This window comes from Cryptotermes secundus, unplaced genomic scaffold (genome assembly GCF_002891405.2).
Source record: "Cryptotermes secundus unplaced genomic scaffold, Csec_1.0 scaffold47, whole genome shotgun sequence".
NCBI classification, from domain to species: Eukaryota; Metazoa; Arthropoda; class Insecta; order Blattodea; family Kalotermitidae; genus Cryptotermes; species Cryptotermes secundus.
Genome location: NW_019721002.1, coordinates 518,183 through 532,331, shown reverse-complemented (window position 1 = coordinate 532,331; position 14,149 = coordinate 518,183). Strand labels below are relative to the sequence as shown.

The 14,149-nt window shown below is 43.7% G+C and overlaps 1 protein-coding gene across 6 annotated transcripts in view; it reads left to right on the top strand.

The window, feature by feature from the left end:
* Window positions 1–14,149, top strand: part of LOC111874401 (potassium voltage-gated channel protein Shaker) — a 352,375-nt gene that overhangs the window by 138,229 nt on the left and 199,997 nt on the right. Inside the window, exon 1 of one of the 6 annotated variants that reach the window (XM_033755523.1) lies at window positions 8,422–8,477. The exons of the other annotated variants lie outside the window; for them this stretch is intronic. Within the exon in view, the coding sequence (XP_033611414.1) occupies window positions 8,452–8,477 (26 nt within the window). The 5' untranslated portion in view covers window positions 8,422–8,451. Of the gene's footprint in view, window positions 1–8,421; window positions 8,478–14,149 lie in introns of those variants that run through there. 6 annotated transcript variants of the gene reach the window in all.

Genomic DNA, 14,149 nt, shown 5'->3' with positions numbered 1-14,149 from the left:
CGCTATAATTCTCATCATCCCAATTGCATCCCTGGTTCCTTTTCCTCTTCTAAATCCAAACTGATCTTCTCCAAGTACATCCTCTATTTTCCTTTCAATTCTTCTTTTAAGTATCTTTGCTATTATCTTTGCTGTATGTGCAATAAGACTTATTGTGCGATGGTCGCTGCATTTTGTAGCTTTTGTCTTTTTCTTTAAGGCAATCATTGTAACTTCTGTAAAGTCCTTGGGCCACTCTCCACTTATATGTATATATATAAATATTAAGTGTCATAAAATATATTAGGTCGTTATGTTGTGTTAGAATGTCAAAACAATGATTCTGTATTCCAGCATCCTACTGTAAATCTTTAATTAAAATGTCTGTTTTTTCCTGGGGAGTAAAGAGCGGCCGGCGCGCAGGGCTGACAACCTGACCACCATCTTTGAGCCGACTGTCTAGATAATGTGGGACCCTCAACGTCTCACAACCCTATGGACCTTCACGGCCTGGTACGGGGATAGCTTTACTTTTACTTTATGTATCCACAGACCGTCAATAATGCAACAGCTATTCCTTTTTTTAAATATTTTTCCAATATCACCATTTAACACAAAATGTTTCGGCTGTAGATGGCCATCTTCAGGTGTCTCAATGTATCGAAACTGCTACACAGCTCTGACGTGCGCTAAACCCGCGCGCTGCAGTCCGCTTAAAAATAAAATAAAAATAATTAATTAAAATCCATTAAAATTGCCTATTAAAATTTTCCTCATTACTTTTGTAGAATTCTATTCCATCTCATAAGGGGCGTCGTCCACTTGTTTAGAGCCAGGTGTTTTATTTGAGCAACTTGTTTTTATGTTCGTTAGCCTGTTGCTTTGTTACGTCTGCAATCTGTAATCTACAAAATGCTACATGTTAATATTGTTTTCTGATTGTTGTTATTAATTTTATGTAATGTTGGTTTCCTTTGTGCTTCTAGTATAATATTTGTATTGCAGAGGACTGCGTTATCCGCTTTTGTTTATCTCTCGCGTTCACCAGAATCACACGAGATGAACCAGGAACCGATCAGTCAAAGACAATGGGAATATTATCTGTTAAATTGCGTGATAGCACATTGTGACAGCGGTGGGCTGTTGTTATCAGTGTTTTGCTTAATTAGTGATACATTTTATCAGGCTTTTGTATGTCTTTGTAATGATTATACTGCATCCGCCACAGGAACGAGAATGCGTTATCGTCATTTAATGACGTAGGTCATTACGTCATCAGTATGAAGTTGCTAGATTCTATTTTTGCAATGTTTGTACGCCGCCGAGAGATGTCAGCCATAATTATACATGGACTTTTCTTCCGTAAGGTTGGCTACACGAGGTGCGACGATCCGTGGCTCGTGGAGCAGATGAACTCTACCAGTCTAAGTGTGACGAGAGCAAACTGTGCAAACAGCAAGACACGGAGTGTACTGCTATACCTGGCTGTTCTCAACAGAAATTTATCTAGGCCACTAACTGAAATGGGAGAGGGGTCGCTGGCTTCCCACCACGGCGGTCCGGGTTCCATCCCAGGTCTGGTCAAGTGGGATTTGTGGTGGACAAAGTGGCGCTGGGGTAGGTTTCCTCCGAGTACTTCGGTTTCCCCTACCAATCTTCATTCCACCAAATTCTCCATCATCATAATCACCCGGGGCAGGTACAATAGGCAAATCAGTGGCCGCCGTGCCTATTGGGCCCAACTGGACTCCACTCCCCACTTAGCGAATTAAAAATTAACTGAAATGGGGGTTGTAGAATGCGTATGGATAATAAATGGGCCTTTGTTAGAGTGTCACCTTTCCTTCCCATAATGCAGCTGTAACCACCGCCTCGCTACTTCTCATACTTGTCATTTCTCCTCATCCACAACCCCGAAAGGGGGCCTGTATCATAATACGCAATGGACTGTCCACTTGTATCAGTAGGCGACTGTACTTTCCGAGGTGTAACTTCTCTCGCGGGATTTCAGCACTTATTGCCCATTATCTGACATACATGATGACCTCACCTAAATCTCTCCTGGGCGGTTCATTGCAGCCAACAGCAGTAACACTCGCGGCAGCCGTCGAGATACAACGGGGAACAGCGGGCAATATGGTTGTTTAAGTTTTATGGTTCATTATACCAACATGACGTTGAGTATCGCAAAATGTCTTGCACATTAAGTATAACAGTTTGTGACCAATAGTTGCTAGAGACGGAGACGTGGCAGGGCAGTTGGTTGAGGCACTATGCTACAAGTCAGAAGGTCGAGGGTTTGATTCCCGATGAGTCATTGGATTTTTGAACTTACCTACTCCTTCCAGCCGCAGTATGGCCCTGGGTTCGACTCAGCCTCTAACAGAAATGAGTACCAGGAATCTTCCTGGGGGTAAAGGGCGGTCGGCGCGTAAGGCTGAACACTTCAGCGCCACCTGTGAACCGATTGTCTAGATAATCTGGAAGCCTCGATGTCTCACAACCATACAGTCCTCTCGGACCTGTTACAGGGATAGCGTTGGGACTTTTCCATTGTCTCGTTTTAATTAATCCTTTCAAGCTCGAAATGCATTTAAATAATTCAATTCAATTCGTTTATTTAAGTGCAAACTTAACAGCACAGAGGCCAATTACAAAGCTAGCACGAATAGAGAAATACACAAAAATAATTAAAAAATAAAATACAAAAATGATAGCCTACATTAATTACACAGTTAGCATGAATAAAGATACAGAAGCAAACATACATAGACAAAGCCACAATGTGAGAATTTGAGTTTCAAATAGAGCAGCATACAATAATAATAATAATAATAATAATAATAATAATAACGAAATTAATACAATTAATGATAATAATAACAGTTATGGAGAAAGAGGTGAGACAGTGAAATATTTTTTTAGTTACATTTAGTGTCCTACCCTTAAGCCCCTTGCAGAATTACTGAGCAGAATTCGAGCAATTACGTTTTGACATTTATCGGGGTTACTCTTTCCCAAACAGAACAGCAACTCGCAGCGTTTTCTATTCTCTCCCCTCCCTTAATTTGAATGTTTTACTCTCGCTTTTGCTAGGGCACCAATCGAGCCATTTTGTAACTAATATAAATGCGATTGCCGACGGCTATGCTCATTTTAATAAAAATTGGAGGTATTGGGGTTTTGGGGACGTCATGACGAATTTGGAAATTACTCATCCGTTTCTGCGTGCACTCCTACCAAGTAGTTTCTTTGCCGACTGAGCTGTCTCGCCCGATCCGGACGAAGCGTCCTCTGTAGAAACAATACAGAATATTAGCTCTCATATACGCCTACATAGAACTTGTACTAGTCAACATCTCGATGAGAGTGGCGTAGAATTGCCACTTCGCTTTCATGACATGTGACGTGTATCCTTGGCCATTTCTGCGGAAGGATCATTGCCGTGCAGACGAACCGAAGGCAGCTGTCTGCTGTCCGCTCAATGTTTGCAGATTATTGCAGATTTCCCAGGGGAAGAATGGACAGAATTACAGAGCCTTGTATTTGCTGCGGCAACAGACCGCTTCATTTTCACACGAGAGCAAGTTGCGCTGAAGTACAAATGTTTCAACTTCAGCGCAACCACAGGAAACTTCTTACAGTAAATATCTGAGCAAGTTCATGGAGCTGAGTCCTTGAGAACCTAGACAAAAAATTACCGGCGTTTTGTAGAATCCCATATTCAGCTGTTCGCTCGTCTGGAACGTGAAGGTACTTTTTGCTAGTCGCTTGCTCAGCTTACACATGGAGGTAGTATGTTACTTCGAAATATGTATAAATTTCATTCAGACTACACGGCGTCACCTACCAGAAAACTGTACTCTTCATAGTCACCACTGTGAGAACCTCAAGTTCAATAAAAAGGAGATACATTACCGTGCTCACACGAGCCGGCCACTGGCCCTTACTCAGAGCCAGATGAATCCAATCTACATCCTCACATCCCATTTCTCGTAGACTAGAAGTGCCACTTTAATTCCTGCAGTACTAAGCCGCCATGTGGGCCGCGCCATAGCTCAAGCGGTTAGTCGCTGGCTTCCCACCGCGGCGGCCCGGGTTCGATCAAGTGGGATTTGTGGTGGACAAAGTGGCGCTGGGGCAGGTTTTCTCCGAGTACTTCGGTTTCCCCTGCCAATCTTCATTCCACCAATTGCTCCACAATCACCCTCACCTATCATCTGGGGCTGGCACAATAGGCCAGAAGTGGCCGCAGTACCACCCCCCTAGCATGAACAAAAAGCCTCCATTTTAAGTTATCACCGCTACTATTCTTCCATAGGTAAATCTTTCAGTGTCGAAGTAATGTAACGGTGAGACTGAGGTTATGAAGTTGCGCCGTTTCGGGTCAGGTTAGCAACGAAATGTCGAACATTAATACACTGTATGAATGTGAGTTCTGCAGCGTGACACAAACAAACGAGGAATATTCTTTTCAGTATATCGTGTCTCTACTGTGAGTGTTGATAATATTTTGGTGCTGATCTATGAAGTGTAGTATAGTATACAGGATGTCCGGATGAAAGGTATCCAAAATAAAAAAAAATATATATCTCGGAAACTAATTGTCATACACTTATCCGGTTTATGTCATCGGAAAGGAAAACTCCGAATTTCTCTTTTTCATGCCCGGCTTACGCGCATGCGCCCACTGATAACCTTCAGCGATTTCAGTAACGATGTCAACACTACAGGAACAGTTTAATGTTTGTTGTGGCTAGCAGGGTTGCAATCGCTTACGGCTGTCCAACGTCATTTTAGAACGCAATATGGACATCAACCTCCTACACGGAAAAACATTCGGTTCTGGGACACAAACTGAGGACTACAGGTAGTCTTTTGAATGTAGATTCTTCTGAAAAGACGCGGATCTCTGAAGAAAATATCAGATCGCATTAGAAGGGCATTCCAGCAAAGTGAGCGCAAATCAATTCGTGCTGTTAGCTTACAGTTACGTGCAAATTCCACGTTCAGCAGTGCACGATGCGCTGCTCAAAAGCCTCCGCAAAAGAGTGCACAAGATTCAAACGATTCATGCACTAAAACCGAGTGGCCACGTAGCACGCACAAACTTCGCTGTGGACATGCTAGAAAGAATTGACGGATCGCCCGATTTCCTCCGCCAAGTGTGGCTCTTTGACGAGACGAGTTTGCGTGCCAGTGGAGTTGTAAACAGGTAGAGCTGCAGGTTTTGGGGCAGTCAAAATCCATGTGACATGTGAGTTGGAGAGAGGCAGCCCCAAAGTGAACGTGTGGGCCGGCTTAATGCACAAGTTTATGGACCTTTTTCTTTTCGGAAACGGCTGTGATAGGATGTTCGTACTTGGTCATGCTGGAGCTGTATGCGCTGCCCCAGTTACCACCTCAAACTATCCTTCAACAAGATGGAGCGCTGCCACATATTTTGCCACCATGTCAGGAATCACCTGGACAGAGAGATGGCTAGGAGATAGATCTTCAGAGGTGAACCAATCGCTTGGCCTCCTAGGTCGCCAGATTTAACCCCAGTGGATTTTTCTTGTGGGGTTATGTGAAGAACATTGTTTATCAGGTTAGGATCAACGAGCTTGAACACCCGAAAGCCCGCATAAGGGACGCTGTGGCTACGGTAACACTAAACATGCTTCAGGCCTGGATATTTGTTGTGCCACCAAAGGAACCCACACTCAAATTTACTGAGAAAGTTATATAGGCAGAAAAAAACTTTGATAGTTTCCCTTTTCAATCATGTAACTCATAAATGTCTATAATATATGTTTTCTGAGATATAATTATTTTGTTTGGTTACATTTCATCCAGACATTTTGTATAAGTGAAATATTTTGCGGTTGTTTGCTGCGTTATTAGTGGGAGATGGCATCAAACGTCGCCCTTTGCGTATCATTCGGCAATATGCAGGACTGCAAAAGTGTAGGGGGGTAAAGCAGGGATTTCAATACTATAAAAGCTTACATAGAGAATGATAAGTTTGGAATTTTGGAAAAATTCGCTACAAATGTTTTCTGACTATGTAGTTCAGATAAAATGTCAACAGATGTCACATGCAGCCAAGTTCAGCAATGTTTATAAAGGATGAAATCTTCAAAATTCAGAACTTGTAGAAATAAGATAAGTTTTGGTGTTATCCTGCCGTCTATTTCTAGGTCTCCCAAGTAGTTATTCCCTTCCGATTTTCCGACAGAAATTTTATATGCATTTCTCACCATCTTCATCCATGTTATAAATCCTCTCTGTCTTATTGGAGCCCATAGATAATAGTAGGCATCCCGTAAGGTTTCCATGTGATGGAACATATCCACATTACAAGGACAGGTGTGACGTAAGCTCACCAGGAAGTCGTTAAGTTATTTCTATGAACTTAACCTCACTTATCGATATACTATTGTTCTCTTTGTCGTCACAGATGCGTAGGTAGCAGATGTTTGGGCGCACGTAGAGTGGGTTGGAAGAAACGAGATTTTGGAACTATTTCAGTCCTTTATATGCGAAGTGTTTGAGGGGAGGAGATACAGCCTACAGCTATGTGGAGGGATCCAGCATCGTCACGTGACCTGTAACTTCTCGGCTTCATTAACTAGCCTACGTTTTCCCAACAGTCGTCTTTAATATTGGCGTCAATCCTGTAGTTGGTGCCAAACGACTGGCTGAAGTTAGGTCTTTAAAGCATGGAGCTCATGTAATTAATATTTAAGCCTTCAGTCCGTACCTCACAGGAAACACATTACGTCTCCGCTACAAAATCCAACCGGTTAATGCTGTTTAGGGAAACAGTCGCTGTTTATTGTGAGAATCATACGGAAAACACAGATACAACCGGTTAATGCTGTTTAGGGAAACAGTCGCTGTTTATTGTGAGAACCGTACGGACCACACAAATCCGTTGTGGACAGAATGCGGAGTTCTAGTATGTTAAAGCAGATGGTGCAAGCAGAAACCATTATGTTTTCAATAGGTGAATACAGTGTGGTCCTTTTAGTGGAACATGAACAGCTGACCTTTTCAGAGGAGCTGATCACGAGGATAAAGCTCAGCAAGTTTGTTCACTTTACAGTGGTGATCGTGTTAAGTTCTTAAATCACTGTGGTAAATATATGTACCACTTACTGTATCATTTTTTCTTTTCATTTCATGCATCCTATTGTGTTATAATATACAATTTCTTTATTAAATCGGACGGATTTAATAAAGAAATTGTACTTACTGTATCACTACAAAATTCTGAATTTTCCCGCATTGCATATCTACGTGTTTCGCATGATCGTAAGACTAAAGGGCGATTAGTTCTCTGAACAGCACCTGTTGGGCTCTGTGATGGAGAGTCGGTGTTTTCTGTGAGGTTGGTGGCCGATCAGTTTGGCTGAAGAGTTCACGCAATCTAAAAGTGTCCAGTTCATGTGTAGGCCTGGACACTGTTCTGTTCGAGGTTTTTCGTGATCTCCCTCAGTCCCTCCAGGCAAATACCGGTAAAGTGTATTAAAATTAGGCCATGACTAGTTCTTTCCATTTGATGCCTTATAAGATGAATTATTAAAAGCATTGTTATGTAAGCTTCAAATGTGTGAAGAAATGTGGGGGAGGGGGTTGAAACTGAATTTTTAAGTATTATTTAAATGATTATTAAGATTTTGGTCCTATGGAATGAATGAAAGTATAAGAGGTGGGCCTTATGGGCCCTTGCACCGTGACCACAATGATCTATTGTGCCTTATGGTCCTCTGGAATGTGAGACCGTTTTGTTGACGCATACCAACATTTCGGAGGAATATTCTGCCTCCATCTTCAGGGTTGAAGTGTGTCTGTTCAGAAATAGGTTTGGTTATGTAGGAAACAGGGGTGGGCTTGGCGTGTGACGCAGAGAGATGGTATGGAAAGAAACTCGAACCGAGCCAGTGGGACCTACACTGTTCAACCCTGAAGATGTGTCTCCGCCCATGTCAGAGGCCAGAAGACCGCAACGTGTGCTGTCCGAAAGGCATGCAGAGCGGAAGGTTGGCAGGATTGCAGTCTGTCTCTTTCTCTCTGCTGGGTATCGACTGTTCCAAGTCTTGCGCCGCTTGTTTGGGCTGTCGCGTCTCCCCCTGGTGTGGTACAGTGGGCTTGCCGCCATCACATAGGGGCGACCCGCCGCGGTATGACGCGGTACTAACACAGAATCAGCTGAGTGTCTGGTGGAACGCGCGCCAGTTTATGCCTTCTTCGTGTGCACAGTAGTTGAGTGGGAACGGGGGCGCAGGTGCTGCTCTCTGTCAACCCTCCCAGACAACAGGCCACGTGATCGTGTGGCACCCCAACACACCGTCACAGGAAAACATCTTCTGGGTGACGTGATGTGATGTGATGTGTTGTGATGTGTTGTGAGTGATGTTAATGTGTGATGACTTCATGATGTAGGGGCTAGGGGTGGTGGTGGGGGTTGCATCCACAGACTGCGAGATGCAGATGATTCTAGTGGCCGGCGGGTAAGTAGAGGGGTGACTCCCAAGTGTAAATTTGTGTGTGTATGGGTGGCGGCGTAGGGACGCGTGTTTCAGTAATTGGTTTCTTAATGGCTGTGAAGACTTGGCGGAAATATATTACTTCTGTTTAATGGCTAGGCAGCCCCGTTTAACCCTAGAATTCTATGCATTTATTCGTACCGTGCTGATCCCCCACTTCGGAATCGGCAAGATGCTCTCTCTTCGTGTGCAAAGAGTACGTGTGAGAATTCTTTAAGAAAATTAAATATTGTTAAGACTTGAGGTTTCCACGGCGGTGACTATGAAGAAAGCAGTCTGCTGGGCTGAGGCGCAGTGTACTGCCGTGTAGACTCAGTCTGTTGCACCTGCCCACGCTGGTTCTCTCGCGGATATCTTCTTGTCTTCTACCCTGAAGCTGGAGGCGATACGTTCCTCCGAAACGTCGGTTAGCACAATATCTACACGGCACCACATCTCAGAAGACTGCTTCCTTCAACTTAAATGTTGTTTAATGACGGTGTATCTGAGATAGAATGCCAACAGATGTCACATGCTGTCCGATATACATTTTTTCTTGTGACTGTCGAAATTTTCGACCGTGGCACCACCCACGAATTTTTTCGGCACGTGGCATTTGTCGGGTTTGGGGCAGAATATTACGACTGGATGCAGCTGTTAACACGGTGACCGATATTCTTTGAAACACTTGGACGCAATTGCCATGCGTGTGAACCTATAGTTGGGCCTTTGTGAGACGCAAATTAATGTGCGCAGGCGCGGGTGCTGTGGAATGAATATGGCCTCCAACCGCGTGGAGTTCGCAACAACGTTAGGAAGCTGGAAATGTTATTCAGCCCTTCTTACAGTTTGACGAGTTGTGTTTTGTTCGCTGCTTGGACGGACGTAAAAATCCATACACTTCTTGGTCAACAGATGTAGTTGCGGTAATAGTTAGTCATTTATTTGAATCTGTTTCAAATAAATTTCATTATCGGTACATGTTGCCACTCATTCTTATATTGACAGATCTACGTTATTTTCGGAATCAAGTAGGAAATATATTTTCTTTCATTTGTTTCATAATAAAGTTGGGCTTAATGTAACATAACGTTTGCTATATTCAGTAATATGACACCATGTATCTTCACCAAATGTTAACAACGTTTCGGAGGAACTAGCTACCTCCATCTTCAAGACAAAACATTTTAACTACACGGCGTCACATGTACTATAAAACAGCAATGTCCATAGTCACTGCTGTGAGTACCTCGTAACATAACATGATTTTCTTGTCAGCTCCACTTTCTGGGTATCTTATCCCGAATGAGTCAACGTCCATTCCTTTGTGTATTTTCACTGTCATCTGAAGATACGGCCTCAGATCCATTCATTCAATCGCCCATATTTTACTCCTGAATTTTTCACTCAGTGGCACATTTACGAGTATTTATAGTTATTATAAGAAACGTGAAAGGTCAGGAAAGTTTTTCGAGCCGATCACAGTGGCCGCGCGGTCTAACGCATGAACTGTCATCTCCCGCTCGAACACTGGGATCGTGGTTTCGAATCCCACTTGAGTTATGGATGTCAGTGTGCGTTTATTCTGTGTTTGTGGTGTCCTGTGTGCAGTAAGCGGCCTTGCGACAGGCTGATCCCCTGTCCAAGAAATCCTACCGACTATGTAAAAGATAAAGGCAGTGAAAAGCTGCCAAAATCCAACAGAAGGCTCTAGAATCATAGATATAGAAAGATAGATAAATAAATAGAAGAAAGTTTCGTTATCACCTGAATTTTGTGTTAATGGGTCTCATTTTGACTTCCCGGCCCCCCCTCCCCAGAACAGCAAATCCAGCAATGTTCGTGTTCTGAAATTAAACGTTAAACATGCTACATATACATTGGAGACATTTGCGTCTGCGACAAGATAGGCCTGTCTCGTTTGCGAGCCGTCAAGTTCACACTGCAGGAAGGAGAGTCGACTAAGTCTACTTAGCGGTGTGATGGACCGACGCCGACGGATCTTCTGTGTACACGTACAGAAGTGCGTCTTTTGAACGCTGAACAATCGCAGCTTGTACGCGGCTTGGCATCCATTTACGTTATTTACGTTCGGCGAGCCTCTGTTTGCCCCCCCCCCCACACAGACACATGGCAGCTGTCAAAATCAGCTAATGTTGTTCGGGAAGATAATCGTTGTTTATTCTAATAATCACACGAAGCGTACACATTCACTGTGGGCGTGAAATGAGCAGCCATTTAATGTTAAAGCAGATGGTTCATATAGTTACCACTGTGCTTTAATGGGTTCATTTCCGTAATATTCTGACGCGATGTCACAAGGAAACGTTCAGCACGACACGTGTCAACGTGACACCGCCCTGAACAGCTGACACTTCCAGTCGGCATTTATAAATTCCTGGAAGAGGGGGCCTTTAATTGCAGTTTGCTGTTCCCATAATGCAATTGTCTATCGGCGCCTCTAACTTCTTAATCTGAGCTGATGTGTACTGTATTACTGACAGCGGAGGAAACCATATCCCGGCCGAAGAACGGGTACTCCTGCTAGTTCGTGTCAGTGCCTCTCCGAGTGTTGATGTGTATTTCACTGTTCATTTCTGATAAAGAAGACAAGTGCAGACAAAATTTAAGTAAGAAGAAACCTAAGCGAAAGAGACCACTAGGAAAATTTAGGAGCGTGAAACTTGGCCTCTGACATTAAGGGAGGAATATAGACTGAGGGTGTTTGAGAACAGGGTGTTGAGGGGAATATTTGGACCGAAGAGAGATGAAGTGACGGGAGGTGGGAGAAAACTGCATAATGAGGAGCTTCATAACTTGTACTCTTCTCCAAGTATAATTAGAATGATCAAATCAAGGAGGATGAAGTGGACAGGGCATGTAGCACGAATGGGGGAGAAGAGGGGTGCATATAGGATATTGGTGGGAAAGCCAGATGGAAAGAGGCCATTGAGAAGAACAAGGCGTAGGTGGGTGGACAATATTAAAATGGATCTTCGAAAAATAGGATTAGATGGTATGGACTGGATCGATCTGGCTCAGGATAGGGACCAGTGGGGAGGGCTCTTGTGAACGCGGTAATGAACCTTCGGGTTCCATAAAATGCTGTGAAGCTCTTGAATAGCTGCAGAACTAGCGGCTTTTCAAGAAGGACCCAGCTCCATGAGTGACTGAGTGAGTGACTGACTGACTGACATGGGAGGATAATATTAAAATAATCTTAAAAGAACACGGTTTGGAGGATGTGAACAGGGTTTATCTGGCTCAGGGTAGGGACCAGTGGCAGGCTTTTGTGAACACGGTAATGAGTTCTTGGGTTTTATAAAATGCTGGAAGTTTCTTGAGTGGCTTAGCAACTACTGGCGTCTCAAGAAGTGCTCATCTACATGGACTTCCCAGTAAAGTGAGTGCACTGGCGATTGCGCATTGCAGTGCGTGGTCCTGTTACGTGCGGTGCTGGTTTGTTCGCGGCCGCCGGAGCAGAGAACGTTCCTGTCTCCGTACAGGACAGCGAGGCTGTCTCCGTACCTGCCACATGTGTGCAGCCGGCAGCTGTTTCCAAGCCCCCTCCCCGCCCTCAACTTGAAGATCTTGAAAACGTACTCGATGTTACTTCCCACATGAAGGAACGTCCTACACGGAGACCGCGTCACGACGCCTGTGACGGAGCACGCACGTCAGATTCGTCGATTTACTTTGCTTTTACTCGTACGTTCCTTTGTATATAAATTGAGTCCTTTGTAATCCGAACTAGTTAACGCTGACATGTTAGTGCTATCAAATTGTCCGGATTACTGGAATTTCAAACAAAATTACGAACTCAAGGGATTTATAGGCATATTTTGTATATAAACAAATTAAAAAAATTGTTAAATATTGTACTATTTTAAGGTATGTAAGATTTGAGGTTTACACGACAGTGACTGTGAAGAAAGTCGTCTTCTGGGATGTGGCGTTGTGTAGCTATTGTGTTAACCGACGTTTCAGTGGAACGTATCGCCTCCATCTTCTGGGTAGAAGAAAAAAGAAAGTCCGCGAGCGAGGAACCAGCGTGAACTTGTGCTGGCAGACTGTCAGAAGACGGCTTTCTTCTATTTTAATGTAGCCACTAATCGTGTAACAGGATTACATTTTTCACCTCTTACAGAAAGGCGTATTTGAAGAGAATTCGGTTCGGCTGCAAGCGAGTAAATATGTTATTACATTTGTAATTTCTGGAGGTGCCAATTTTTTCTTGAGGTGCTCTAAGTCAGTGTTTTTCAACCGCCGGGCCGCTGCCCGGTACCGGGCCCTTACAAAAAAATAATTCACCGTGCCGCGGTGTCACAAAGTTCAGAACCACTGCCTTAAGCCATTTCGGATTGACGTGGCTTCGGATAACCGCTGTTCCACTGTACTTGATTGGTTTGTGTACGTCACCTGATGATGACCCTTTACGATCGAAAAATTTCTTAATGGAATTCTGTGTTTCATTTAATATTATGAATTAAAATTTGCTTATAATTCTACATGTGAGAGTCTTTTTTTTTCCCCGAAATTCATGAGTTGAGTTTCGATTTTCGGTTTTATTGCTGCATAATAAAACGTGGCTTATGTAAGGTCGATATTTCCCACAATCCATTGCACAGACGGAGCTGAAATCGATACGGAGACATTCACTGATCTGCATTTTATTACTCACATTTTTAAAGTAAAATTAACAAACTTCGAAGGACGCCTTCACTAATTCTATGTTCTTCATTGTGGAGTCCCCCCCCCACCCCAAGCCATTGCGCATGCAGAGGGCTGATACCTGCTAGAGCAAACAGACGCCTGCTTCAGTGAGCACTACCCCAGAGATTACCCTTCCACTTATGAGTATTGGAAACTTATAAAATTAAATGTAAACTTTCTAAATACTTCTGGGTCAAAAATTGCATCATCGAAGAAGTTGTGACGCTTATAGTTGAAAATGCCTCGCTGATGTGCGGAGCAGAAGCGGCAACGTAGGAACACGATGCGCTGTTGCCATTTAACACTTCTGACTGAAGGAGAAATTTAATGTTCCGTTCCACTAAGTTTAAAGAAATGTTCATTTCAAACCAAAGTCATTTTACTTTCTCCTTCCTCTGTTCCTTCTCCGTAATAACCTCTTTTGCGTCTTTCTTCCTGTTCTTCACGCATTTCCTTTCCAAATTCATTTTTCTCCTCTTTTTTTCTTCTCCATTTCCTTATTCGTATCCCCACACTCCACCCTAATTTTTAACGTCTTTCTCTTCCTCATGTCTGTCCCTTCGTGCTAGTGGAGTGGGACTAAGTCCCTTGTACTGCGGCCACTTCTGGCCTACTGTACCAGCCCCAGACGATAGGTGAGGGTGATCGTGGAGCAATTGGTGGAATGAAGATTGGCAGGGGAAACCGAAGTACTCGGAGAAAACCTGCCCCAGCGCCACTTTGTCCACCACAAATCCCACTTGATCAGACCAGGGTGGGAAGGCAGCGACTAACCGCTCCCTTCCTGCTATGCTTCTTAACCTGTTCTCCTTTCGTCTTTGTTATCCTTCGTACGCTTTACACAACCACCATCTTGCTTCCCTCCCTCCCTTTTAAAATTGTCATGTGACGGAGTGACTATGGACGGGGTTTGTATTAGTAATTGGATTTACTGGACAATTACA